Raw genomic sequence first — 27,979 nt, 5'->3', positions numbered from 1 at the left:
TTGACGTCACGCCGCCTACCTCGCCATATCCGGGTCTCACCTGCTCGTCGACGAGGATCGCCGAGATGGAGCGAACGCCGTCTTTTTCGCAAGACGACACGCAGGTACGTGTGGGGACGCCAAATGGCATCCCAGAGGAGCTGAGAGCTCACTTGCATTTCTAAAACTAGTTCCGCTTAGAGGTAGTAAAAGATTCGACATTGTCGTACAAACGGAGTCAAGCGCTCGAAATATTCGACTGGAAATTCCCTGTCAACCCGCTGCAGCGAGGTGCTATTAGAACTGGTCTTTTCACCCGGCGAGCCAGGCAGTTGCTCGGGGAGCCCACTAGGTGGCGACGGAGTCAAGGTTCGCATGGCCATTGGAAAAGTTGAGTGAGAAATAGCTTTTTGAGACCCTCCTGAAGAGAAACGATCCTTATTTGTATCTTCAGGAAACAAAGAGTTTAGGTGTCATCCTTGATAGTACACTCTCCTTTTACTCTCATATACTTATTTCTACTTGTATATCCACCTGCGCTCCATCAAACGTCCCCGCACGCCCGGATTTTCAATTCCCTCCTCTACGGCTTACCTCAAAAGTCCCTCCATAAACTAGTCCATAACTCTGCTGCCCGCATCATCACCAAAACCCCCTCTCGCCATCACTTCACCCCTGTCCTTCAGCAACTCCACGAGCTCCCAATCAAGCATAGAATCACCTATAAAATCCTGCTCTACACCTACATGGCCATTCATAACCTCCCCCTCCCTACCTCTCTGACCTTCACATGGTCACGCCATCCCGCTCCCTCAGATCAGCTTCTTCAGTCCATCTCACGATACCCCCTGCCCGCCTCAGCTCCATGGGGAGCAGAGCTTTCAGCCGCTCCGCTGAATTTCTGCTTGGGGCCCCACCAGACCCGAGAATCGCCACTGGTCCCCCCGGTCACCTTTAGGTCTTGCCTTCTATGCAAGAGGGCAATTTAGCATCCAAGAAATCTAGCGTTTGACGTCACTGAGACTCCATCGGAAGGAGCTGTCGCGATCGGGGTTTGGTTTGGAAGCGACCCAAGTCCAGTGCCGTTTCAGTGTTTTCCATCCTTTGTCTCAGCTGACACTTCCATCTCCATTTTTTTTTTATATTTCATTTGTGGTCCCCGGGAGGTCGTCAAGAAATTCGGGCCGAGCTGGCGTCCAGGCTCGAGACCTTACCTCTATTCCGCCGACCTGTTCTGAAATCGCCTAACCATTTTCTAGTCCAAAAAATTTTGGGGGGTTGTTGACTGAGTCTATTTAACCCTATTTACTACTTCTTTTTTTTCTTCTCTTCTCCTTATTTTCCTTTCTCATTTTCTCTTTCTCTTTCCCTCTCACTTTCTCTATCTCAATCTCGCTATTTATTTATCGTTCTCTCTATATATATCTATTGCTCTCTCTATACATCTATCTATCTCTCTCTCTCTATCTCTATCTTTCTCTTTTTCTCGCTCTCTCTCTTCGTCTGTCTATATTTCTCTCTGTATGTCTGCCTGCCCGCCTCCATATTATTCTGTCTTTTTGTCTCTCTTCTTCCTACCTGCAATAGTAAACCTGGTAACGAGATAGTAAGTCGTAGAACAATCGTTGCTATTTTCAAAATGTAGATGCGAGAGAGTGCCCCCCCCCCTTGCACAAATTACAAACAAAAAGCATCCGGAGGCTCGGAATCTCTCCTGAGTCTCAGTGGTGTTTTTGGTTCCAGGGCGCCCAGGTGGTCCAGCTCAACGTGGGCGGGCACAAGTTCTACAGCAGCCTGGCGACCCTCACCAAGTACCCCGAGTCCAAGCTGGCGCGTTGGTTCAACGGCGACCTTCCCGAGCTGCCCAAGGACGCGCAGGGATTCTACTTCCTGGACCGCTGCGGAGAACATTTCGGGGACGTGCTCCGGTTCTTGCGCTCGGACGGGATGCCCGAGCGCGACCTCCAGGAGGTAGCGGCGCGGCCCGCCCCGTCGCGGCCCGACCCCTCTCGCCGTCTTAACCCTCGTGTCTCGCAGGTCCAACGGGAGGCGCTCTTCTACGAGTTGTCGGCGCTGGCCAAGCGTTTGGAGGAGACGCCCGCGCTTTTTGGCGAGACGGTCGGCAGGCAACAGTTCCTGGCCCGAGTCCCCAACTACAAGGAGAACATCGAGGTCGGTCGCTCTTCGCAACGTCGAAAAAGGAAAATTTTCGTAGAGGACGAGTCGATAGTTTAGGAGACGCTCCGAACGAGGAGAGGAGACGACCGTTAAAAGCCCTCGAGAAATATGACCCAAAACGCAGACTTTTTCGATTCAGTTTTCCAGGGATGTCTTGTCAACGTCCAATTTCTTCCGGTTTTTCGTACTTTCTTTTTTGGAATAGACGTTTTTGCCGACTTTCAAATTGCTCAATTGGGCAGAATCTTGACTATGAGTCACACGATTTCCATCGGTTATTGACCGTTTCGTGTCTTTCCTTGGCCGGGGCGCAGGTCCTGATCCGAGTGGCCCGGGCGGAAGCCGTGGCGTCCCGCCGTACCACCGTGACGGTGTGCGTCCTCCGGACCCGAGAGGATTTAGCGCGCTACGAGGATGCCGTGGCTAGCCTGCGTGCCAACAGGGACTCGCTGGTCACGTTCGGCCCCTGGAGCGCCGGCGGGGGCCCGGCGGGGTCCGGGGGCCCGACCGCCGAAGACCTCCTGGATTGCGTTCTGAGGGACGTCCGAAAACAGGGTTACGTCGCCCAAGTGCAACCTTACCACCTGGACAAGATCTTCCTGGGCAAGAGCTACAACTTTTTTCACAAGATCACCTTCAGCTGGTGGTGACCCGCTGCATTGCTTTTTTTTTTTTTTTTAACCATGAGTAAATCAATATCCACTCCGTTTGTGATTTGAATCAACTCAAATAGTTTGCAAAGCTTTGTTATTGGTTCAATAAAGGGACAATGTGTATTATTTTTTATCTCCAAAAACCCTTCATTAAAAAAAAAACATCATATAAACTTGCCTTTAAAAAATGAAATTCAATAATGGATTACTTCATATTGATTCAGGCTCACCTCGAGGGAGATGAGATCATTGTCAGCCGTCTTGCTGCCACAGGTACCCCAAAACATATCTCATCTCCTTAGCTGCACCGCTTATCCTCAGTAGGGTCGCGAGGGTGCTGGAGCCCATCCCAGCAATCATCGGGCAAAGGGCAGGGGACACCCTGAACTGGTTGCCAGCCAATCGCAGGGCACACAGGGACATACAACTCGCTCGCTCATTCACACCTAGGGACAATTTGGAGCGGCCAATTCACCTGAAATGCATGTTTTTGGAATGTGGGAGGAAACCGGAGTGCCCGGAGGAAACCCACACAAGCACAGGGAGAACATACAAACTAACAGTAAGTCCGGTAGCTGGATTTGAACCCACACAGGAGGTCCCAAAACATGAATATATTTTATCTTGACAATATCTGTATTTTTTGTTATTGCAACATCCGTTGCCGCCTGGTCATCCTTTAAGGGGAATGACCTCATGTGCTGTCCCTTCTCAAGGTTTCTTCATTTTCCTCATGTGGAGGTTTTTCCTTGCCCTCATGTTGGTTTTAGATCAGGGGATGCTGTCATAATAGTCTGTGGTTTGCAATAGTCTGTGGTCCGTGCAGCCCTTTAAGACTGTCCCCTTCTCAAAGTCTCTTCATTCTCCTCATGTTGAGGTTTTTGAGTTTTTCCTTGCCCTTGTGTAGGTTTTAGATCAGGTGTCATAATAGTCTGCGGTTTGCAGTAGTCTCTGGTCTGGGCAGCCCTTTGGGACTGTCCCTTCTCAAGATTTCTTCATTTTCCTCATAAGAGGGTTTTTGGGTTTTTCCCTGCCCTCATGTAGGTTTAAGATCAGGGGATGGTGTCACAATAGTCTGCGGTTTGCAGTAGTCTGTGCAGCCCTTTGAAACTTTCTGATAAAGAGCATCACAAATCAACATGACTTGACTTCTAATTTTTTCAAGTTTCTTTTTTCTTTCCATTTCTCTTTTATTGTTATTTTTATCTTTTCACTATTTCCTTTCTTTCTCTTTTCTTTTTCTTCTCTTCCCTTTTTCTTGGTTATCTTTTCCTTTTATCTTCCCCTCTCTTCCGATTTTCACTCCTTTTTTGTCATTTTGTTCTTTTACATGTTGTACCTTTTACTAGTCTTTTCCTTTCGCCCCTTCGCTCTTTCTTTGCTGATGACCGGGGGAAGTAAATGAAGAAAAGCAATGACATTTGGTCACTTGGAGTCTCCGTACTTTGTAATCGTCCTTGTACTTTTTAGCACTCGTTTTCGGTGACTCTGCGCAATAAAACAACATCTTGTAGTCCAAAAACGCCCTTTCAAAATAAAGCCGTCGTCAAATGTTTTCGAGGCTTGTTTTTATTCGTCGAGAATTTGGGAAGAAAACAAACGGTCATTTCTTATAGGGGGGACAAATGACCCTGGTCGTGTTTTCATGTCAATTTTACACAGCGTTGAAACTATGAATGTTTGGGTTTTTTTTTGTGTTCCATTTGAGAAGAAAACGTTGAGGAACAATTACATTCAAATAAATGAATTTATTCAAATTTGAATCAAATTGAATTTGAAACAGTGTACAAGAGATAGAGGGTGGTGGGCGGGGCTACATTCTCGATCGCATTTGATTGGCTCGCCGGATTTACGGAACGCGTACGCCAGTGGCTAGCTGCTGGTGCTAACTGCCTCAGTTAGCTAGCTGTCTGTCTGCTTTCGCCGACATGGCGGCGCATTTGAAAAAGCGAGTCTATGAAGAATTTACCAAAGTTGTTCAGGTGAGAACTTTTTTTAAGAGAGCTCGATTTTCCGGGCGAAACATTGACGGCTATCCTGTCACCTGCTAAAGCCAACTCCGGTCGCTAAGCTATCAAACAAACATGGCGGCTCTCTGCTTGCAAAGTTCGCTTTACATTGAGACGAACGCAAACTAAGAACATCCATTTATGAGTGAAGAGTGTTGACGATGAAACGATTTCCTTGAAAGTATTCGTGAACAAAAGTTCTTCAGTTCTAGCTTCTCATTGAATCGATCGCCGTGAATAACAACGCAGCGAACGATGGATGCAACGAGACTAGCCGTGGCGCTCCGAGGCGAACGCTTTATAAAACTTCAAATAATAGACAAATCTATTGAGTGCTCGGAGACTGGTCGAATAGACGATGAGAGTGCATCGCTGTTGATGTTATTGAAACACGTTTTACGATGCACTATTCTTGCATTGCACTCAACTTCTATTTTTTTTTCTGACAGTATTTTCTCTTTTTTTTTTGTCTCGCCGAAATTTCCCCTGGAGTGTCACGTCTAATCTCGTTGCATAGAACGTTTGACAACCTTCAAGCAGTGCAGTAACATCCACGGACTACATAGCACCAAAATGCGGGAAATGATCTGGCGTGAAATGTGTCAACTTAGAGCTGGCAATTGTTTTAAACCATTCTAAAAACTTATACTGCCTGGAAGATATGACTCTTGAGTTATATCAATTATAGCCAGAATAATTTTTTTATTGTCTTGTTATCAGTTTTAGCTACATTTCTTCCCTTTTTCTTTTTTATCTTTCATATCGAATTTCCTTTTTGCTCTTTTCCCCTTTTATTTTTCCCTTTTTCCTCCTCCCCATGTTTTTTTCTCTCTTTTTTTCTATTTGTTCTTTTTTTTTTTTCCTTTTAGGTTTTTCAATTGTTTATTTTTCTGTTTCTTTTACAGTGTTGATCTTTTTTTTCTTTTTTCGCAAAAGCAAACCATCAGCAAACCGTTGCACTCCGGTCACTCGGTAGTTTGCGTTTTTTGGTCGCGCTCTCCGGCAGCGGTCTGGGCCGGCACGACGGGATAGCGGTGGGAATCTCCGTCGGCGTCCCTTTAACCCCGCGTCCGCCGCAGGTCCCGGCCGAGGAAGCCTGTCGGAAGAAGCTTCGCCTGTGCAAACCCAGCAAGTCGGCGTCGCTGCACGTGGACTTGTGCAAGGCGGCCAACGCCACCGACGCTTTGCACTTCCTGCTCAGTTTCGCCCGCAACCCCGTGGAGGCCGAGAGCGTGGAGGCCGTGCTCAGGATACTCCTGGAACATTACTACAAGGTACGCTCGTCGACTCCGATCGGTCGGTTTTCCGTGCGGAGTATTGTGGCCGACAGAGTGAGGTGTCGCACGCGATCGGGATCTCTGCTGAGAATCGCGTACGACGGCGTCAATATATCGTAACCGAATGGGAACGTTTTGATTTGGTTCGCTGATAAACCTCGATGGCGAAAATGGTCGTGTCAACCAAAGGAAAACTACAATAACTGCTTGACACAGGTTTCAATGGTGTCCGAGAAGCACGCACGTTTTCGTACATTAAAAAAATTCAGGATGTGGCTGAAGTCATTCGCGAACAAGGACACGTATTTGATGTATTTTCGATAATTGAAAAAGTCCTTTTGCTTTTTGAAGAAACATTGAAAAAATCTTTGCTATATTTGTGACGTCTTTATTACCGTAGTGCATCTTTTTGAAACGTAACTAGCAGAGATTTATATCGTAATCCTCGTATATTTTTTCACGGTCTCCGTTTTGTTGTGTTTAACATTTGCCACATTGTGAAATCCACTCGGTGCTAAATTGAAGAAAAAATGAGTAACGATCCAATGGTTTGTCAGAATTTAATGTTCAAAATGTAGCCTTTACTAAATTGTTGGAATGAGTGATCTGACTCCATGAATCAAACGCAACCTACATTCATCCAACAATTGATGCGCGCTCGTTTCTTGAGAGAAAAATGATCAGGAAAGCTGACATTTCCGCACAGGGGCGGATTTATTCACAACATCAGACGCTGAAGTGACGTTGGAGAGTGTGTTAAGCCTTCTTCTGAAGTCCTTTAGCTTTCTTTAATTGGCCATCTTATCCCCGCATAATGGGCTACACAATTTCATCCACGAGCGCTTCCCAAAACAACATTGCCTGCCGCCCTGCGTCAGCAAATCCACCAGTCCTGCTATCAACATTCCCTGGACAAAATATGATGCATTTCGAACAGCCTGCCCTGACTTTCTACATTGAACTAAAGCCCACTCGGTGAAAATCTTCATTGCATTAGGAGTCGATCGTGTAAAATCCTTTTATAGTCAAATGTATAAAATCCTTTAGGTTCGACAACGGTGACCGGTGGACAACTTAAAATTGTGTTTCGCCGCGGCCCTCCTACTAGGCGGGGCGCCATATTCAAGAAAACGCCCCGTTTTGTTTCTGTGCAGGAAACGGACAGCTCGGTGCGTTTGAAAATCGCATCTCTGCTGGGCGTTCTGTCCACCACGCCGGGATTCAGCCCCGACTGCATCGTGGAGGACGTGATCGCCGCCGCCGCCAATGAGAGTGAGCTTTGCCGCGCTGTCCCCTCAGCCGATGACGCTTTACCCTCATGAGTTATGGTTGCTAGTTACTTCGTTTCAAATGTAACCCGGTTACTGCCCGGATTCGCGGTTCACAGTTGACGACCAGGGTCTTGGGGGGCATCACGTCCTTTGGCAGGGGGTCTCAGAGGAAAGCTGAGGTGCCTGCTGACTGAAAATGGCTCACCAAGGCCGGGCCTTTGTAATTTTTTTTTTTTGTAGTCCAATCATTCTTTTGTGTTTGACGGAGTCTCTTTAACCCTACTTCCAATGGGAAGGAGCGGGTGCTTGAACACCACCCGGGGGCTTTTTTATGTACGTGACCGTAGCCTGCATCTCGAAAAAACGTCCCTTGGGATGTACGATGCCGTTCACCTTCATCCCCAAAACGAATCGACCGTATTTGTGGTCTAAAACTGTTTGAAATGATCCCTCGCTGCACACGCTGCGATAGAGTTGTCGAAACGTCATACTCGCAGACGATAAGAGTTACGTTACCGGTTGGTTAGCAGTCAGACTTGAGTTTTGACACCGCCGTAGAATAAAAACCGCCATCGAGCAATCGTATTGTCGAAAGAAAATGTTTTTTCCCCAGTGCGAGTATCGTCGCGCGTCGCCGGACGCTCGTTCGGGGATGGTCCGGCTCATTCCTGAAGAGCGGGATCACGCTTCACACTGAAGAACGGCGACCGGATGAAAATGAAGGCGCTGTATCCGAGTCGGGTCAGAAGACGTCTCCTGCTACCGGTAACCAGGAAACCAGTCCTGTTTCATGTGGGGGAGCGAACCCCTACCTGAAAAAACAGCCCGGAGAGGTTTAAGCAACGCCGGGCTGTTGGTGTCCACCGCAGGGAGGGATCCTGGTTAATGGACCCGTGAACTGCGAAATAACACGGGAACAACATAGTAATAACATATTTTTGAAATGCATACGAGAGTGGGTGCCCTTTGCTCTAATTGGTAATGAAAAGTAGCTCGGCGCTTGGAAAAGGTTGAAGACTTGGCGGCAACCATCCCTCTCCAGGCCAGTTTTTTGAGTAGGGCTTTGCTCCCCCACGTGAAAAAAAGATCTCACTGGTTTCCATGGTTACCGGTAGCAGGAGGAGCCTCCTGATCTCACTCTGATACAGCCCCTTCATCATCCGGTCGCCATAGTTTTTCAGAGTAAAGCGTCCTTCTGCTCTTCAGAGATGAGCCAGCCTCGGCAATGAAAGGCAGCAACGTTGGTGTGACAATACTGATACCTTGAAATAAAACGATTTTGGCTCCAAATCATGAAGATCACTTGTAGCTTTCATATTTTTGTTGAAAAAAAAAAAACCCAACCATAGTGATTATTGATGCCATAATGTAGCGTTCTTCAAATAGAAGCCAACCCCCCCACAACCGCTTTCAAATAGCCACATCAAAAAGAAATGGAAGAAAAGGTGTACACTAACCCGCGGTAGCAGTGAAGCCTTGTCATATTCTATTGAGAGCTTGCAACCAACACTCCAGATCCATTTGGACTTTAAACCGCTCCAAAATCTCCATTTCTGGCTACCGTCCAAGACATTTTCTACTTTTCTCCGGGGTCAGTGACGATTACGGGTCGAGCAATCTGCGTATGTTACTCTACCGTAAAACCTTTAATATACCGAACGCATTTCCAGTCTTCTCCACCGTATGCTGCGCTGCATAAGGCGCACTTTGAAATTTCTGTCCAATTTGCGTTTTTGGGTGCGCCTTATAGTCTGAGAATCGCGGTCATCGGGTTCCCCGGCGACACCTAACTTTGTTTCGGTGTGGCGGGCAGAGTCGCATCAGGTCCTGGCGCAGCTCCTGGACAGTCTCCTGACGGCGGGCGCTCAGCTTCCTCACAACGCGGCGGCGGCGCGCCGACTGGCGGACGTGGCCCGCCGCCATTTGGCCGACGCCTCTTTCGGCGTGAGGACCAAATGTCTGCAGATGCTGGGACGCCTGGGACACGCGGACGGCGAGCCCGCCGCAGGTGAGGACCCGCTCCGACTGTTCTTTCAGCTTGTCCGCAAAAATGGATCGGAGACGTAGTGAGGCATCGCACGCCGTTAGGATCTCTGCTGAGTCCGTCGTGTACAATAACGTCTCGGTCTCGCGCGTTAACATACGGAAATGTCAGCGTCGATAAGAAAAACTTGTAAACTCAATTTAGCCCCGATACAGACAATTAAAAGACTACAGTATTTTCCCGAGCCGTGTTAAAAGGCGCGGTCTCCGTAGCTGCTTCCGTTTCTGTATTTAACACGACACAGGGCGCACCTGATTATTGCTCTTTGCTTTTCTGTTTCATTCTCCAAGAAAGAGATACAAAGACATTTTTATAACGCTTGTGCAAGGGGGAAATTTTCATGCAGGGGGGGCCGATGGGTCATTTTTCAGCACGCTGCCTTACAACACAGACAGATATAAACTCAAGAGTTTGTTTTTCCGCTTCCTCCACTCGCCAACCTTCGATTCAATCATTTTTTATCCCCTCGCGGCTTCTCGGTTTCCATCTTCTTTTGCGTAGCCTAAAAATCCTCACATCGCGGCGGACAAAAACATGGAACGTGAGCGTTTTGAGGGTTATTTATATTCGGGGGGGACCGCTCTGTTCCGCCTCCGGTCGCGCAATAACATTGGAATTTGCTAGACCCGCTACGCCGTTATCATCAAACGATGCGTCGCGTGTGACGTCAGTTGCCTCTTCTGCGCAAGCCGATACCAAACGAGAGACGCTTCGATGTCGCATTTAGTCGCAAATGTGAAGGATGTGATAAAAAGATGGCATTTCAACCCCCAAAATGGGAATCGAGCATTAAGCTCTGCTCCGGTGTCCTAGGATTGACACGAGACACGAAAGGGCGCAGCGCTCGATGACGTCTGAAAACATTTCAAATGCCCTTCTAGAGGAAAAATCCTGACAAAAAAACGGACCGTAAATCTTACATTAACAAAAACCTTCATTTATTGGGCAACAGGATCTTTTCATGTTTTCTTTTTTCAAAGAACATGAATCGAATTCGTTCTTTTTTTTAACCTATCCGATGGATGCCGTGCCTCGAAAAGGGTGTCTCGGCTGGAAACTTTTACTTTCGTAAATGTCCTGTGTTGTGTAAATTCAGATGGATTGTTTTGGTCATTACGTTCCAATTCTCTAGGTATAAGCGCACTTGGCGGCGCAGCCTTGAATTTCATGACGATAAAGGCCTCGTATTCATAGTGGGTGACTAGTGGAATATTGAAATGGGGTTAGTTGCGACTCAGGGCCGCCAAACGGATGCCTAGAAGATGCCTTTTTTGCCTGCCCAGGAGACGTCCCCAGCGTCATCAGCGACTACTTTGCAGACCAGGACCCTCGCGTGCGGGCGGCCGCCCTCAACGCCATGGTAGCGCCACCTGCGGCCACCGCCCGGTATGCCTTTTTCCGTTCCCCGCGGTGACTTTCCTGTCTTGCAGTTGCAGCTGCACGAGCGCGGGATGAAGATTCAGCAGATGATTTATGAGCAGGTGAGGCGGAATCCCACCTTTAACCCTCCTGCCGTGCGGGAACGTAGCGTGTACGTTTTCCCGCTTTTTGTATTTCCGATCAAAGAGAGAGCCCTCGGGAGTTGAAATTTCCCCCCAGGTTGTGTGAACGCGTCGATGTTGAAAACGGTGGTCGTTTTCGATCTTGTTGCATTTGGGAGCCGAGCGCATACTATACACAAAATATGCTACTTGCGTGATTTGAAATGAATGAATGACAACTTTATTTCGGAGATTCAAATCAAAACGGGACAAAAACAATGAGTCGACACCAAAATAATGTTACATAACATGTTGGAAAAGGGGTAGTCAGAAGCAGATGCTCATTTTCCCTGCCCTTTCATCTTCCCTATTAAATACATTTTACAGATCCTCTTCTCCTTTTGTGTCTAATCTAACAGTCTCGTTGATATATATATACTACATAGGTTGGATATCAATCATTATAATAACAATAGTCATATATTTTATACACTAATCTTTGTAGTATCCATCTATTAATGTTATAATGCTACTAGTCACTAATTAGCATTGAGACACCAATGATAATAACAACAGTAGCAATAATAACAATATTTCCAATCTCTCGTATCACTTACACGCCATTTTCTTCATCTCTGTATTCTGCCAGGAATGTTTTTTTGTGTTTAAATTTGAACACGTGAATAGTCGGACATTGTTTGACCTGGTCTTGTAAATTATTCCAAAGTTTGACTCCGCACACTGACACACACATACTTTTCCTGGTGGTTCTCATCTTTGGGATTAGGAATTTACGACAGAACCTCGAGTTATAATTTCCCTCTTTCCGAATGAATAGTTTATGGATGTTTTCTGGCACTTTGTTTTGTTGACCTCAAATAGCAGTTGCGCAGTGAGAAATGTTACCAAATCATCCAATTTTAATCATTTGGACGGCAGGAACAAAATATGAGTATGATCTCGATATCCTACCCTGTGAATGGTTGTAATTTCACGATTTTGGAGGATAAAAAGGGGCTGTCGTCAACTTTTGGAATGATTGCCCCAGACTTCTGCACAATATTTTAAATATGGCAGAACTATCGAACAATATAGTAAAGAAATGCATTATAGTTTAAAATGAATTTGGCTTTATTCATGATTGAAATGCTTTTAGACACTTTAGTTTCAATGTGTCTGATGTGTGTTTTCCAGCTTCATTTCTTGTCTATGATGACCCCTAAAAACCTAATTTCTGATACAGCGTCTATTGCAGCACCATCCATTTTTACTTTTAAATCTTGATTTGCCTTGCGATGACCAAAGAATATGACTTTGGTTTTATTTCAATTTAAAGATCATTTATGTATATCCATCCATACTTTTAGGTTCATTAATTCACGATGAATGCGGGTTACCAAATCGATATAGTTATCATTTGAATAGAAAATGTGAGTGTCGTCTGCAAATATGACTATTTTTAATAGTATTTAAAAATTAAAACTATCGTTAATGTATAAGTCTGGAAAATACGGTAGATGCAGTCGCGGTCCCCCACCTCCAATTAAGGAAAGCCCCAGGCCGCCATCATTAAATGCTATGGAGCAATTGGAGAGAGCGAGGGTCTCTACGAGGGAGTCTGCGGCCAGAGTCGATTGGTTGGCGAACGTCACGCTCCCCCCTTGGTGAGACGAAGAGAATGTCAACCGCCGGGGATTGTTTTGCGCGCAGGCGTGCCGGCTGCTGGCGGACGACTACGAGCAGGTCCGCTCGGCCGCCGTGGGACTGGTTTGCGTGCTCAGCGTCCTGTATCCCGAGAGGTCCGTTGGCCCCGACCCTCCGCCAGGTGAACCCCAATCCCCCAAACCCGCATTCACGCCCCGGTGACGTTGCAGCATCGTTCCCATCCCGTCGTCCAACGAGGAGATCCGCCTGGCCGACGACGCCTTCGGCAAGATCAGTCACATGGTCAGCGACGGATCCTGGATGGTGCGCGTGCAGGCCGCCAAGACGCTGGTAGGTCCCGCTCGCCTTTTCTCACTTCCCGATGACGAAACCGGAAACTTCGATTTTAGTCGGAGGTTACGCCGCCGAATCTCGCCACCGGCGACCGGTTCGTCGTCTGAGTGGATTTGCGGCGTTAAAACGGCTTTGTACTTTTTGGAAAATGATCGAAACGATAACGGTCGTCGATCCGCTCTGCGGTCCCCCGGAACGTAACATCACGCTCATTTATTTTCCGGACCGCCTATCGCTCGGGGGTACTGGGCCCGTCCCGCCGGGAGAACACGCGAAGTGAACCCGGGACCTCAGAACCGCAAAGTGCTCCAGTCACGTCCATCCGCATCGTTCAAAATAGAAAAAGCTTGTCGGTGTTTCACGTCGGTCTCGGCAGATCCTCCAACTCCGTGGCTAAAAGGTTTGGCGTAGCGGCAAATTTGTTTCCGATCTTTCCAGATCTATAAGCGCGAATGTTCAGTGCCGTTCATCATCGGCAAGCAGGGAGCCTTCTTTCTTCTGTCCAAGGGCGCCCTCCATTGGAACCGCACGTAGCACCTCGAAGCCCCGCTTCGAGATGGTTCCGGAACTAAAACGGGCGTTTTTTGGATTTCCGCGCGACCGATAGCATACGAGCCCTGCGCGTGCCGATCCGCGGGACCTCCTTCGTCCCCACGCTCCTGTCGCAACTTGTTTTTATGTCTTTGTGCCGCTCAGGGTTCCATGTCGCAGGTCAGTCCTCATTTCCTGGAGCAGACGCTAGACAAGAAGCTTATGTCCGATCTTCGGGTGAGTCGATGCGTCTCTTTCGGAATGTATGAATTCCTGTATTCGGTGGGAATGTTTTTTCCACCGCGGGACTCCAATGAGTTCCACACCCTCCTTGTTTTCCCTGCCGCGGCTTTGTAGAGGAAGCGCACGGCTCACGAGCGCGCCAAGGAGCTCTTTGCTTCTGGCGAGTTCTCGTCGGGCAGGAAGTGGGCCGACGACGCCCCCAAGGAGAAATTGGACAGCAACACGGTCAACCTGATTGCCTCGGGGGCCTGCGGAGCCTTCGTCCACGGCCTGGAGGACGAAATGTTCGGTACGTGCGTGGCCTGACGGCGGACCGCCTCGCTCGCTTCTCGTGCCTCCCCCGTCTTTTCGTCCCCAGGCGTCGGTCGGGGTTCGTACGGGTGCTTGGAATCCTTGAAAATGTTTGAATGCTTGAATTTGCTTCTTACCATTGCCGTGTTTCTTGGCAGTCTGACCACGCAATAGATGAAGAATCTTTTTTAAAAAAGTGCGTAAAAATGATGTCGACGCGCCCGCTGTCAGTCATTATGGCGACGCGTCACCGCCTCCCACCGGTTGCACCGAGGAGAACAGCTCTATTGAGAAAACCAGCGCTTATTTTTGCCTCCCGAACGGCGCCTCAGATTTGACTTTTTTTTATGATACGCTATAATAATATAACATGCGGCAAATTTAGTTCACAATTTTAGCTTTTTACACACTGAAAAGATTTAAAGTTGAACAACAACAAAATGCAAAGCAATCAAATAAAAATTATGAACTCTTAGTGCTATAAATAAATTATCAATTGCATAAATGAAATGAACAATTTACAATTATAGTTAAACCCATTTCGACACATATTCCTGTGAAAGACGCCCAAAAAATCAATTGAAATAAGGAAAAGATCAGCAGTCGGTAAGCTTGAATGCAGTCTGCTTCGGAGTCACTAAAATGAGTCCAAATTTGGCTCATTTATCTTCTCACTATACAGACAGTACTTTTTTTTCCCTTACCGTGTTTGTAAACAAGCGTGCTTAGCATTTTTGAATTCGAACGGCAAAATTGATGTCATATCGGCAAGAGATTGTGTTATTTCTAGCTGTTCCTATCTATGATCTACAAAGTATGTGCTAGTAGTAAGATAGCGACTTTATTTCAGTCATCGAAACGGCGCTGTATTTCTTCCTTTGGAAAGATCGAAAAACTATCCAGGAAAAAGGTGTACTAACCCCGAAATGAGGCCAAATGTTCCGGTGTGCGGCAGAGGTGCGCATCGCGGCGGTGGAGGCCTTGTGTCGATTGGCCCGCTCCTCCGCCAGCTTCGCCGAGAAGTGCCTGGATTTCCTGGTGGACATGTTCAACGACGAGATCGAGGAAGTGCGGCTGCAGTCCATCCACGTGCTGAGAGAGATCTCCACGCACATCACGCTGCGAGAGGACCAGCTGGACACCGTGCTGGCCGTCCTGGAGGTCGAGCGCCGTCCACGCGTTTCACTCGAGTCCCGCGCGGAAAAAAAGAAATGTTTGCTTTCCTCAGGACTCGTCCCGGGACATCCGCGAAGCGCTGCACGAGCTGCTGTGCTACACCAACGTGTCCACCAAGGAGTGCATCCAGCTGGCCCTGCTGGAGCTCCTCAAGAACCTCAACAAGTACCCCTCGGACCGCAACTCCGTTTGGAAGTGAGCCCCGCCCGCTGGCCGGAACCTCCCCCGCTCCGCCCCGATCTTCCCCATCCTTTTGTTTGTGCAGGTGTCTCAAATTTTTGGGCGAGCGCCACCCCATGCTGGTTTTGCCGCTGGTGCCCGAACTCCTCAGCACGCACCCTTACTTCGACACGCCCGAACCGGACATGGACGACCCTGCCTGTATCCTGCCATAAGACCTGCCGTCTTTTACGGTGGGGGCGCTGGCCTTGTGCCCCGCAAAATCGGACGCTCTTTGCGCTTCTCATTGCAGATCGTTTGTCGCGATCCTAGTCTCTGAGTTTATTCAGGAAGATTAATCTGCGTGATTAAAACGAAAACTCAATCTTAGTCTCTGGAATAATGTCACCACACGATTGAGCTATACGATTCACCACTAGTACTTTATTTGGCGTACTTCTAGTAGGCTTATTGTATAATATATCACCACAATGATTTTGTAGCGTTAAAGACTCTTCTCTCCAAAATTAGAGCCATGGGAGAGGGGTCAGATTTTGGCAGGTGTTACCAAAATCTGACTCCCCCAGCCACAAATTCTTCTGTGATTTTGAAGTATTTCAGAAGTCTGATTTTGCAACGGTCTTCTTCTTACAGCAACGAGTGAACAACTACATACACTAAACATGCATTTTATTATAGAAGACCATATAAAGCCGACAGTGGCTTGCGATACTATTTGGCCCCCTTGAACTTTGTGACTTTTTACATTTCAGACTTAAAACATAAAGATACAAAAATGTAATTTCTTGTGAAGAATCAACAATAAGTGCGACACAATCATGAAGTGGAACGCACTTTATTGGATATTTCCAACTTTTCAAACAAATAAACAAAAAGTCTCTATGACCTTAGAATCCTGTAGCGTCCAAGTCCATCTTTTGTTTGGAATGGCAGTAGCTCAGGAGGTAGAGCGCTCGAGGTAGTAGGTTCGATTCTCCTCATATGTGGAAGTGTCCTTGGACAAGACACTTAATCCCTAATGCCCCCAATAAGCAGAAAGTTGCCTTGCATGGTTGATGCTGCTTTCAGTGTGTGTGAAGCACATGCGCTTTGGGAGGTCTTCAGTGACTTGAAAAGCGCTATGTAAATGCTGATCATTGTTTGTTTTTTCATTTTTTCCATTCTCTTAACACATAGTCATTGTAGAAATGGGCAGATATTTAGAGTTTGGGTTGTTCTGGAGGAAAAAAAGGGCTAAAAGTGATCACTGGTAACCTGATTTCTGACTCTTATCACGGACAAATCCGAACGGCCCGTATGGTACCTGGTCAATAAAGGGATGAAGACCGTCTTGATCCTCAGTCTGGTCCTTGACCGCACGGTCAGATATCGCGGTCCTGGTTTTGGTCTTCAACGCGGCCAAGTCGTGCCCCACCATGCCCGCGCTCTTCTCAGACCACACCTTCAGACATTACGCTTACCTGCGGGACAGCCTATCGCACCTGGTACCACCTCTGCGGGTCAGAGCCACGCACACCTATTTGTTTCATTTTATCCTGATTGCGACGTTCCATAACACCAAGCGTTCCTTTCCCATCCGTTCCAGCTTCCGGGTCGGAAACAGGTCCAGGGCTTGGATTCTGACGACTGCCAGGGCGTGGAGTCCGCTCGGGTCTTCCTTCAGCAGAGTCTGGATCGGGTGGGCACCATCCAGAACCTGGAAGCGCCCGGAGCTCAAGACTTGCTGGTCTTCACTATCCGGTACTAGATCGACGCAGATAACGTTTTCTGGGTTTTACATGAAGTAATACTCGCGTGTGTCAGAGACTTGGAGCGGCTCGGCCATCTTCAGAGCGAACTGGAAGGCGCGGCCGACTTCTGCGCCACGTACCTGCGATGCCAACTCCTCCTCATCCAGGTGAGGAGAGAAGCCCCTCTTCCGGCCCCGCCTCTCGAGGATAGCCACGCCCACTCGTTTCTTTTGCAGGCGCTGCACGAGAAGCTGTGGAAAATGCCCGTGCCCATTTGCCTCCAACGCAGCGGCAGGGCCACCGCCGCCGCCCGTCAGGTGATTCGGCCGCGCCCTCCGCAGACCCCTTTGCCGAGTGACTGACGTTGCCACGCCCACTTTGCAGGTGCTGGAGGAGACCTACAAGCTGGAGTTCATGTACGGCGGCCTGGAGAGTCGCCACGTGGCGCTCATCCATCACGTCAGGCTGCAGGCCAAAGCGCTCGACTTGGTTCTGAGTGCCCGCGTTGCCCACGGGTACGTCGTCTGTACAGTTCATCCATTTTCCAGTGCTTACTTGGGGTGGGGGTGGCAGGGGCCTCAGCAAGGAAGCCCGGACCTCCCTATCACAAGCCACTTCATCGAGCTCATCCGACAGGATCTCAAGGCGTTCCCAGCCCAGCCTAGAGATGTAGTCTCACCATTGGTCCTGGGTCAACGTGGACCCCTGCTCGTGGGACGTGCCCAGAACCCCTCCTGAAGGAGGGGTCCAGGAGGCATTATTATCAGATGCCGAAGCCCCTCTCAATGCGAAAAATCGCTGATCACCGATTTCCTCACAGAGGTCTGAGCTACTCGCCTTACTTCTAAGGGCTAACCCAGCCACCCTGCAGAGGAAACTCGTCTTAGCTGCTCGTATCCGGGATCTTGTTTCTTGGGTCGTGATTCACACTTCATGACCATAGGTGAAGGTAGGAATGTAGATTGACCGTTAAATGGAGAACTTTTAGCTCCTTCCTTACCACCACAGACCTGTATAGGGTCCCCATGACTACAGACGTTCCTGTTCCATCCTACCCTCACTTGTGATTGAGACTCCAAGATACTAGAAGTCCTCCACTTGGGGCAGGATCTTATCTCTAACCCGGAAACGGCATGCCACCCTTTTCCGGCTGAGAACCGTGGTCTCGGACTCAGAGGTGCCGATCTTCATCCCGGCCGCTTAACTGTCTTCTGCGAACCGCTCGAGTGGGAGTCGAAGACCACAGCTTGAGGAAGCCGATGGCACCGCATCATCTGCATAAAGCAGAAATGCTAACCGTAGCCATTTGTCCATTACTGCTGCTACAACAAATTCTGTCCATAAAGGTTCTGAACAGAATCGTTGACAAATGGCAGCCCTGGCAAAGTCCGACTTCCACTGGAAACCAACGATACTCACTGCCGGCTATGCCTACCAAACTCTGGCACCGGGCATACAGGCACAGTACAGCCTGGATATGACTGTGCGGTACCCCATACTCTTAACGCACCCCCCACAGGGTTTCCCGAGGAACACGATCAAATGCCTTTTCCAAGTCCACAAAACACTTGAAGACAATTTGGGCAAACTCCCATGCACCTTCAAGGACCCTGCGGAGCGCGTAGAGTGGACCCACTGCTGTACGGCCCGGACAAAGACCACACTGCTCCTTTTAGATCAGAGATTCGACTTCTTGAGGGACCCTCCTCTACAGTACCCCCGAATAGACCTTGCCAGGGAGGCTGGAAAGTGTGATTTTTTTAAAAAAATTTTATTTATTTATTTTTTTTTCTCCCCTGTCGTCGGAACACACTCTCCGGTCCCCCTTTACGTCGTCGGTACATCCATTGAAATCTTTAGTTGTTGATCTGCGTTGTACTGTGCAGGCAAGACCCGCTGGTCAGCGCCTGCGACAACTTCTTGGTAGAGTTGGAGTCTTTCCAGAGGTAAGTAGCGTCCCCCCCAGCTGGCCTCGTCCCCTATTTCGCCTTTACTCATGTCACGTCCCCCCCACCCCCGCCGCAGCACGTTCGCCACCGAGCTCCACCACCTTCGGGAGGCTTTCGCCCAGCGGGTGTCCGAGGCCGAGCCCAGGTCGGCGTCCCGCAAGCCGTCGGAGCTTCTTCGGATCTTGGAGACGTCCCTGAGGCGGGGCGCCCTGCCGCTTCCCCTAGGACTCCCGCCTCAGGTCCAGCGGGCCTCGGCCTGCATTCTGGAGCCCACCGGAGAGTCCGACAACCCTCTCAAGTTCACCTCCGGGCTGGTTCTGGCGCTGGACGTGGACGCCACTTTGGAAAACGTCCGAGACCCGCATCGATCCGTCAAAGTGGAGGTAACGCGCTTCGTCTTTTACGACGATTTAAGACTGGTGTCGAAAAAGCAAAATATTTCGATTTTTATTTTGGGAGCGAGCCGAACCCTCGATTTTAAGACAAAAGTCGTCAAAACCGCTAAACCTGCGTTCCAGACAAAATCGCATTTTTGATGCCAGAGCCTATGTCCCATATCAATAATATACTACTTGAACTCTGTTTCCATCTTGCAGTTAAAGAGTGTTGAGGCTCATTTTGACCTAATGGTTTCAAAAGCAGGTGCGAGCATAGTTCTTGTGAAAAAAATGTCCCAAAATGCTGACACGGAGGGTACCGACCTATTGAACTTCAGTGCAGGCGGCGCTGGGTGGAGAGAAGTGCGGCGTGTGCTAAGCCCCGCCCAGCCTTACGATTGCACACCCCATCAAATTGTTCGGTGTGCTTAGCTGGCGTTTCTGGCTGTTTGTTTTATCATGAAGTGTCTCAAGAGATGATCTAGGTGCTTTAATGTGCTTTCATATAAAGGATTCTTTGGTGACGCACAGCCAAAATGGGCTTGCCTTGACTGTAAAGTGCGGTGGGGAATATGCTTCTTTAATACTTAACCTGACCGTACTAGACATGACGCCGCGCTTATCGGATTTGGAACGCTATCGATGGCCGGAGAGGCGGATTGTCCCGGTTGTTGAACCGGTAAATGCACATAGTACAGAACTTTCAGTATGTTTCTTTCTCCACATGTTTCTTCCTGCTCGAGCACGGTAAGAAAACGACTGGAAATGTTCCGATTCTGTCGTGAAACGTCTCGGTGGTCCGACTGTTGACATTGACTTGAAAAAGATTCCCTGAGCTTGCTGAAAAATCTGCTGTTACACTCAAATATACCAAGTCCTATTCTTGCCAACACTGCTGCCACAGTTCTGTATTATGCAACTGACTCGATCATTCCACAAGATGTTACTGTCATGTCACAATTTATACTTTAAAAAAATGTAAAACAAAAATAGTTTTGAAGACTGCGAAGGTTTGTGGGCCGTGCGACCTTTCCGATTCGAATAATTCATCGACCGATGGACTCGGGTGGCAATATCGCGCGACCGCGACTATCCAAACGGTTGTGTGCTTTCAGTCGGGCCAATCGGGCAACTCGGGAGAGTTTTTGAAAACGGAACATTTCATGAGGAGTGGCTTTGCTGGGTCAGGTGTACGAGGCACTGCGTAGTGCGGGCAAGAAATAGGTGTGGTGTTTTGTTTCAATTGTTGTGTTTTTTCGGTCGACTCAATTTGAAGTCTTGAATCGAACTTCATCCCAGTAATTGTGCGAGTCACGAGTGTACAATCAGACTAACTAACCTGTAAACGATTGCGTGTCGGAACGAGGCCGTGTCAACCGCTCGGCTCAGATCCATTCATTTTCATAAAACAAATCGATGAAGGAAGAGAATTTGGTTTCTACGGCCACGTCGTTTCAAACAAAATGATCGGAAGAAAGTAAGAGCGAGGAGTTATTCCACAGAAAAATGAATCGAGGAAGAGCATTTGCTTTCGACCGCCGCGTCATTTAAAATCGAAATCGTCAAAGTCCGGTCAAGTCCTGTTTATTTGTTTGGCCCTTAATCACAAAGAGTCTCAAAGGGCTGCACTAATCAAAGACTATTGCAAACTACAGACTATTATGACACCATCCCCTGATCTAAAACCTACATGAGGGAAAATAATACACATATCAACACCAAATCTAGATTCTTCCTAAGCTATAGAATAGAAGTGTGTTTTAAGCTTAGATTGAAACATTTCCACTGAGGTTGCAGATCCAATCTTAAGGGGAAGAGCATTCCAACAGCACCAAAAGCCCCCAATGTCAAATTTCTTCTTGGGATCACGAGTAGACCGGCGTTTTCAGAGCGAAGACTCTGGACCGGAACATAGGGGGATATACATGGAAAGCGTTTGGTCCCGTGTCATTTCCAATCGAGTCCTAGAAGGAAATTAAGGGCGTTCGGGTTGGAGCTACCGTACGTATTCTCCGACATGAAAATATTTGGTCCGGCCCCTGAAGGAAACCGATGCCGCGATACGTTGCCATTGTCCGCAGGTGGTGTATCCGGACGGGCAGAGTCACCTGATCCATCCCAAACCGGGAGATTTCCGTCAGCCCGCTCCGCGTCGCCACCGTCTCATCACGCAAGTCTTTCTGTCGCACGGCGCCTGGACCGGTGAGTCGGCCTCCTCGGGCGGACGGCTATCGAAAGGCGTCCCTGACCCTCTTCGTGCCTTTCAGAACCCTGTCACGTGGAAGTGCGCCTCCTGCTGGCCTACAGCTCCTCCCGGCCGGGAGACGCCGGCCCCGACGACCCCCTTCCGGGCGAGGGCGCCCCCGCCGAGGGCACCATCGCCTTCAGCGACGCCGTCAAAGTCTTGGTGGTGCCCAAACCCGCGCGACGCTGACGGACGGCGCTCGCGCCTATTTTGTGACCCGGAGGTCGATCTTCTGACCGCTGTCGCAAAAGAATAGAAAGAGCTCCGGACTTTGTCACTCCGAAGGCCGAAAAAGTTTCACGTCTAAATGGAGAGACCTCTGAACGGTTCGGCGGGCGATGGTTCCTTAGTACGATCGTTTGAACTCGTCGGCTCTGTCGGGTGGTAAAACGACGCAGAGGGTCTCGTTTCAGGATGAAGACAAAAATCTTGACTCATTTGATACGTTTTAAAACTAATTTCGTGAAAGGGCAATAACGCAAAAGGACTTATTTGAAAATGCGTCAAAATCATTTTGTTTTTGCGCGCCTTCAAACATTTAACCTTGGTCGTGTTTGAAGTGGCGCGCGCGGCAGCTGTTCATTACCTTCGCGATCGTCCGATCATCTCTCCAGTCTCGTCGGTGCGCTCTCCGTTTTTCATTTTCATGAATGTTAAATAAATGTCAACTTGAAAAAGATTGAAATGAAATAAAAATAAAAAAAACAACTGCTAGCGTGGGATTCCAAAAACATGCGTGTCAGCTTCATTGGCCTGTTCAAATTGTCCCTAGGTGAGAACGAGCTAGTCAAAATGGCTGGCAAGCAGTTGAGGGTGCCCTTTGCTCACTGCCCCGAAATAGCTGGGATGGGCTCTGGCACCCCCGCTACCCTACTGAGGATAAGCAATGCCGATAATGGACGGACGGCACTCTGTAAGCGCTATATGTTCCATGCGCGGAAACCTCACTGTGTACACCCAACAACGTTCAATGTGGTTTGAGTGCGCCATCTTTTGGGGAAATGGAGGCATTGCAGCAAAAGGAAAAGAAACAGTTGTACTTTTTTTCTTGAAACAAACGTTTAATGGTTTTGTTTTGTCATTTGCCCGTGCGTCCTTCAGGAGAAAAGGTTAGCGTTGACGATGAGCATGTTTTCACAAAATACCTTTTCCTCCCCGAGTCTCAGATTCTATCCGGTGAAGTCTTTTCATGTAAACAAACTTTTCAAAGTGGCAAGAATGGACAACGCCTCCCCCAGGTGTGGCTCAGCAGGTGGAGTGAAAGACTCCGCCCACGTTGGCTCCGTCCCCGACTAGACGGTTGTACTCCGCCACGGCCGCCTCGGTCTGCAGGATTCGAACTTCCACGCCCGTCGCCTTCACCTGATCCACCGTGGATGCCGGCACCTGGTAGGGGGGAAAGCTTTAAAGATTGAAGTTGATCTCATCAGACTACACCTGAAACCTAAAACAGATGGCCTTATCTAGATTTACCCTAAAAACTTGGGACCGAGGCACACCGCTGATGAGATATGATCGTGTTTTGACTAGAAATCCAATCTCTTTACAACCCGCTTGGGCTGAGTCACCAAAACCTTTTTTTTTTTATCTCCAGCCAGACACAGGAAAGGTTTTTTTTCTGTGTTTATTTTGAAGGAGACTCCGAAATTGAGATTGCTGTATTTGTAAAGTCCATATTAAGCTGAGCGCTAAATTTTGTTTCCGATGGCGACAACGGGCTACTCGTTTGAAATGTATTTCTTATAATAGTTATGTTATTACTACGTTGTAATTACCTGGTTGTAATGAATAGAAATAAGGGTAGAAGAGGCTAAAATGTGTTAAAAATATCCTTGAAAATCAATGAGCCATCACTGGTGAGCTATTTCTGAACAGGTCCTCAACCACCTCAGCTCTCATTAGGGCGCTCACCGGTGCCCATATTGACATCTCGCCATCAACGGCCAGAAACTTCCGTTGTGCCTTTAACCCCGTCGTCTGAAAAATTGCAAAGATATTCTTTTATTGATAGTTATTGTTTGTATTTCATTGAATTTGCTAGCTGTGTGGTTTCGTTTAGCATTTGGAGTGCAGACCTGCTGGATTTTGATAGTCTGTTTCAGTTTGACTCTGTTTTGGATTCAAGTGGAGCTCGGACACCCGTCTTGACAAAGCGCTAAATTGCTGCTCAATTGTGTACTACACACATAAGGGGATCTGAGTAGCGTCCAATTTCCTTCACAATACACTGGAGCAGTGTTTCTAAACTGGTGGGTCGCGGGCCTTTTGCCTTGGCAAAATAAGAGTCACAAAAAGAAAAAACGAGGGTCATTGACACTCCTTGACAGGAGATAGCGATTCATGCCCTGCTCGATCTCTTATTTTTGTTCAATCGGTGTGTTTCTGAGAAGATCCACATCTCATTTTATTGGTATTTAGCCGCTTTCCCAGCCCTTTTCTGACCATGATAAATGGGTCCCAAGAAAGTTACTGATGAAGGAAGTGAAAACCACAGTAGAATCAAAAAAAACCATTGCGATATACAAAAATGATGTACGAGTGTCTGCCATCGAAACGCTGATGGACCGTAAACAGTTTAAAAACGTATTTTTAGCTTTTTATCACGATGTTAATCTTTATCAAATACTTCATTCATTATTGATGTTTAGGTAAATGTTTCAGTAATATTTAATTCTTTTAGGATGTGGCTATTTTAAAGCACTTTATATGAGAGTACTGGAAGTTGGATCAGTTCGGGTCCAAATCTATTTTTCTATCTCTGCTTCAAACTGCACACTATATATATATATATATATATTTTTTTTTTTTTAAATTTGTGTCGCAGCTTGTTATGACAGTGGGATGGTGGGTCCTAAAGTCAGACCAGTTGAGAACTGGTCCCTAGAATATAAATGGTCAATGGTCTGCATTTTTATGGGGCTTTCCAAGTCACCGAAGACCTCCCAAAGCGTTTTACAATGTGCTTCACACTTATTTAATGTCCTTCAAAGTCCAAATCTTCAGATACACCACAAAGATGGTTCCCTCATCGTGATTTTTCGCCTTTCTATCTTTCGGGACAACTTACTCTTTCGTAGCGTCAATACAAATAGTGTGATAATGAGACTCGACGTAAGGCCTTTTCGTACGTCATCGATATCTGTAACCGTTTCTGTACCACAGACCGGTTGAACGTCCGACTATATTCTTGTGGCCCGGCCCAATAATAAATATAATAATAAGCCCAAATCCACCGTGTAAGTACGAAGCATACGTCTTTTTTCATCATCGCACCACTTCTACTCATGGTACCACAATGTACAACCGCTGAACTCTCCCATAATGCTTCATTACAACATTGTACAATGTGGCACCGAGAGTAAAAAAACGACAAGATCACGTAGGGTCTTCTCTTTTGTCATCTACAATGCCAGTAACTCTGAACAATCGAGGTCCGCGTTACGCCGACCGATCGATCGTCTCCCTGTCCGCCATTTTTCCAACGTGCGAGTAGATTGTCGGGAGCTTAGCGTTCCGGACGAAATCCATTTTTCCAACGCGGGAAACGCTGACCTGCAGGGCCATGTCCATGCCTCGGCCGATGACCAGCACGTCCACTCCCTTGTCCAGAACCTCCCGCAAGTCGGACACTTGCACTCCGGGCCGGTGCTGAGGAGAAAAAGCGGAGTCGGACGGATTCGGGCGAGGCTTCCCCTCCCGATGCCTCACCTGGGTGCCGGTCTCGCGCCAGTCCCACGCCCGGCTGCCCCCGGGCCACACTTTGCAGTCCTTGTAAGCGGCGGGGGCCCCCTTCACTGTCATGCGCCCCCAAGACAGCGACGCGATTTCAGGCGATGACATGTTGGCTTGCTGCTTTGCTGCCTTGCTCCCGGGCGCACACAACAAAATGCCGCAGTCTCCGTCGCTCTGCATACAAACACATTGCCGCCACGTTGTCGTACGGTCCGTTATCCGAAAGCCATCGCCGACCCGGATGAGCTTGTTTTGTTCATCTAGCCCGGGACTCTCCTCCCTTTTTCAAGCTACTTTCTGTTACCGCTTATTGCAAAAGGTACACGCTTTCATTTATACGGGTGAAGTACTCGTCGTCGATTGTTGCCGGGCACGCGTCCGACAAAGAAAATGAAACCGACACACCTCGTACGGTGACTTTGCTTCGCCATTGCGGTTCTTCTTCCCTCGTGATTAACGGCAGCTGTCATTAGTTTGTACGGCGTCGTCACGTAAAGCGCCCCCTTCGCCCGAGAGGACAGGTGAAGAGACGTAGATGTCAGTGCTCCGAAATCCCTTCCTACCCGCGGAGATGTCCACAGCTGCTAGCGCTATCCCAGAATGCCCGTTTCGGTCCGAGCTCTCACGTGTGCCTCGAAAGCCGCGATTTGTTTTTCGGATAAAAGCGACGAGGACACGGTTTGAGTGTTAATTTTCGTTTGACTCTGTCTCAAGAGCGTAGATGGCGTACTTGAGAAATTAGCTTGGAAAGTGCTTAAAAGGTGCTTGAATTTGAACCAACCCTGTACGTATTTGTACAATAACGGATGTTGTTACTAGCTGGTTGGAAGTCGGGTTAAATGGACTCAGTCAACCACTAAAAAAGAAAACATTTGATTAGTAAAAAAATCCCAATATCCCAGCACTGGTGAACTCTTTTCAAAACGGGTCTGCGGAAACCTCAGCTGTCTGCAGGGGGCGCCACCTACGAGAGCTATGATCTAGCCCCGTTACGCTTTAGGAGAAATGGCACAAATCTGCTTAAATTCCAATCTATTTTTCGGAATTGAAGGTGCACTTTCAAAAATGTTTCTTTTGTGAAAGAATTTTTGTATATAAGGCACATCAGACCTTTAGATGCATTTAAGGTTAAAACAACAATATTGTAAAGTCTAAATACAAAGCTTCTTTGTTTGACATTCGCACATTTAGTTTTTGTAGCTCAAATGAATCGATTCATTTATAAAGGTATGCAGAAGCATTTAGTTGCAATCTGGCAAACCCGATATCATAAACATTATTTTAAGTCTATAATGCTCACTTTTGAATTTTTGGACAATTTGGGGATTCACGTGCGCCTTTCATCTGGAGAATACAGAAATATGAAGAGAGTTCGCCATCACGCTTGATTGGAAATACACGCCACCAATTTTTTTTTTATCATACGGTGTGAGAATAAAATCAACTTCATCGGCAAACTTGCTCTCCAGACAAAAGCTAGTATATCACGCTTTTTTTTCCACAATGTGACTGACGCTTTATGATTTGATCACATCTATGTGTCAGGGCCTGTGTCCCATATCGACAGAAATATACTACGTGTCTCTCGCAGTTGATGAAGAGTTTCAAGGGCTCATTTTTGTCCTAAATAATGGTTTCAAAACAAGGGGCAAGCAAAGTTCATGAACAAAAATGTCACCACATGCTGCAAACGAGGATACCAACGAATTTACCTTGATTGGATACCGTGTTGGACAAAAGAAAGAGCGTGTGCCCTGTGAGTATATCTCCGCCCATTCCTACCGCTCCCCAATCAAATTGCTTCAGGTGCTTTGCTAGAGCTTTTGAACGTTTCAGATAAGTTCTGTGACTTTTAATCATATAGCATGTCAACGATGAAAATAGATTGCTTATTGGGTTTCCGTGGACAGAATTATTTAACGGTCTGCAGCTACAATGACACTTTGACTGTGGACGGTATTGCAAACCGTGTCATATACCGGACCGAATCCGGAGACGGTCAGCGTTGCCTCGGCATTGACCGTGCGACAATGAAGAAATCCCATAAATCATTTGATCTGGGTGCCATATGAACTGTTCTCATGATTTTTTTTTACATTTGATTAAAATTCAATTTCCTCCACCGCACCGAAATGAAGAGCCGCACATTTGCAGATTTAAAATATAAATTCAATTGTAATCAAAAGAAGATGAAATATGACGTTTTCTGGGAAAGGTTAGAGTGTGAATGGACAAGTTGTAGACATTGTGAAACCGTTGACTTTGGTTTTACAAGCACATGTTGTTTAATTTTTGACTTTTCTGGAGACGGATTGTGTTTTGCGCTTTTGACTTGTAGCACTCGTTTTGTACCTGGAACTTACCGCAAAGTCCGTCAACAAATGAAGTCCGCTTAATTCGTCCCGCAATAAAATGTCAAGTCATCTGGCCATCCGGGTGGAGTTAGATCCGCAAATCGAGTTGGAACGTTCAGGTTTTTGCTTCGTTTTAACTTAGTAAACAGTCCTACTTCCGCATTTGGCAGTCGGAAGTGACGCAATAACATCTGGAGCCGGGTTGCTCTTTTTCCAGTTTCTTGAAAGTACTCGTGTGAAAAAAATACCAGGACACTCGAGGAACGTCAGTCTTTTTCTCA

At 47.6% G+C, this 27,979-nt stretch overlaps 2 protein-coding genes across 4 annotated transcripts; one reads left to right on the top strand and one right to left on the bottom strand.

The window, feature by feature from the left end:
- Positions 1-27: 27 nt before the first annotated feature.
- Positions 28-23,624, top strand: ints4 (integrator complex subunit 4). Of its 3 annotated transcripts, XM_088346019.1 has the most exons (25): positions 28-104; positions 1,723-1,950; positions 2,017-2,151; positions 2,472-2,720; positions 5,899-6,093; positions 7,251-7,368; positions 9,181-9,375; positions 10,695-10,771; positions 10,842-10,892; positions 12,603-12,691; positions 12,767-12,887; positions 13,587-13,658; positions 13,779-13,953; positions 14,911-15,116; positions 15,184-15,326; positions 15,397-15,512; positions 16,677-16,810; positions 16,897-17,051; positions 17,115-17,208; positions 17,278-17,358; positions 17,426-17,556; positions 18,928-18,987; positions 19,067-19,373; positions 21,449-21,569; positions 21,635-23,624. In XM_088346019.1, the coding sequence occupies exons 1-25, from the start codon at positions 66-68 to the stop codon at positions 21,799-21,801; spliced, it is 3,459 nt and encodes a 1,152-aa protein (XP_088202145.1). In that variant the 5' UTR covers positions 28-65; the 3' UTR covers positions 21,802-23,624. The 3 variants fall into 3 exon arrangements, with proteins under 3 accessions (XP_088202145.1, XP_088202144.1, XP_088202143.1); XM_088346018.1 differs by lacking the exons at positions 28-104; positions 1,723-1,950; positions 2,017-2,151; positions 2,472-2,720 and adding an exon at positions 4,647-4,792; XM_088346017.1 differs by lacking the exons at positions 28-104; positions 1,723-1,950; positions 2,017-2,151; positions 2,472-2,720 and adding an exon at positions 4,647-4,792 and having other exon boundaries at positions 17,115-17,358.
- On the bottom strand, positions 22,666-27,883 carry aamdc (adipogenesis associated, Mth938 domain containing). Its single transcript, XM_088346022.1, has 4 exons — positions 27,708-27,883; positions 25,321-25,518; positions 25,165-25,260; positions 22,666-22,998 (listed from the first exon to the last, which is right to left on the bottom strand). The coding sequence occupies exons 2-4, from the start codon at positions 25,450-25,452 to the stop codon at positions 22,858-22,860; spliced, it is 369 nt and encodes a 122-aa protein (XP_088202148.1). The 5' UTR covers positions 25,453-25,518; positions 27,708-27,883; the 3' UTR covers positions 22,666-22,857.
- Between the last annotated feature and the right edge of the window lie 96 nt (positions 27,884-27,979).

This window comes from Urocampus carinirostris, chromosome 10 (assembly GCF_059441175.1).
Source record: "Urocampus carinirostris isolate Australia breed hairy pipefish chromosome 10, RoL_Ucar_1.0, whole genome shotgun sequence".
NCBI lineage: Eukaryota > Metazoa > Chordata > Actinopteri > Syngnathiformes > Syngnathidae > Urocampus > Urocampus carinirostris.
This window is presented reverse-complemented; position numbering and strand designations above follow the sequence as displayed.

What these genes read in the sequence shown, in the direction of transcription:
- aamdc (XM_088346022.1), bottom strand. Translation starts at nt 25,452, where the DNA reads ATGTCATCGCCTGAAATCGCGTCGCTGTCTTGGGGGCGCATGACAGTG. An exon ending in GGCGCGAGACCGGCACCCAG is followed by an intron (nt 25,261 to 25,320) that starts GTGAGGCATCGG and finishes TTTTCTCCTCAG; the next exon opens with CACCGGCCCGGAGTGCAAGT. An exon ending in GCATGGACATGGCCCTGCAG is followed by an intron (nt 22,999 to 25,164) that starts GTCAGCGTTTCC and finishes CCCCCCTACCAG; the next exon opens with GTGCCGGCATCCACGGTGGA.
- ints4 (XM_088346019.1), top strand. Translation starts at nt 66, where the DNA reads ATGGAGCGAACGCCGTCTTTTTCGCAAGACGACACGCAG. An exon ending in TGCAGGCCGCCAAGACGCTG is followed by an intron (nt 12,888 to 13,586) that starts GTAGGTCCCGCT and finishes TGTGCCGCTCAG; the next exon opens with GGTTCCATGTCGCAGGTCAG. An exon ending in CCGTGCTGGCCGTCCTGGAG is followed by an intron (nt 15,117 to 15,183) that starts GTCGAGCGCCGT and finishes TGCTTTCCTCAG; the next exon opens with GACTCGTCCCGGGACATCCG.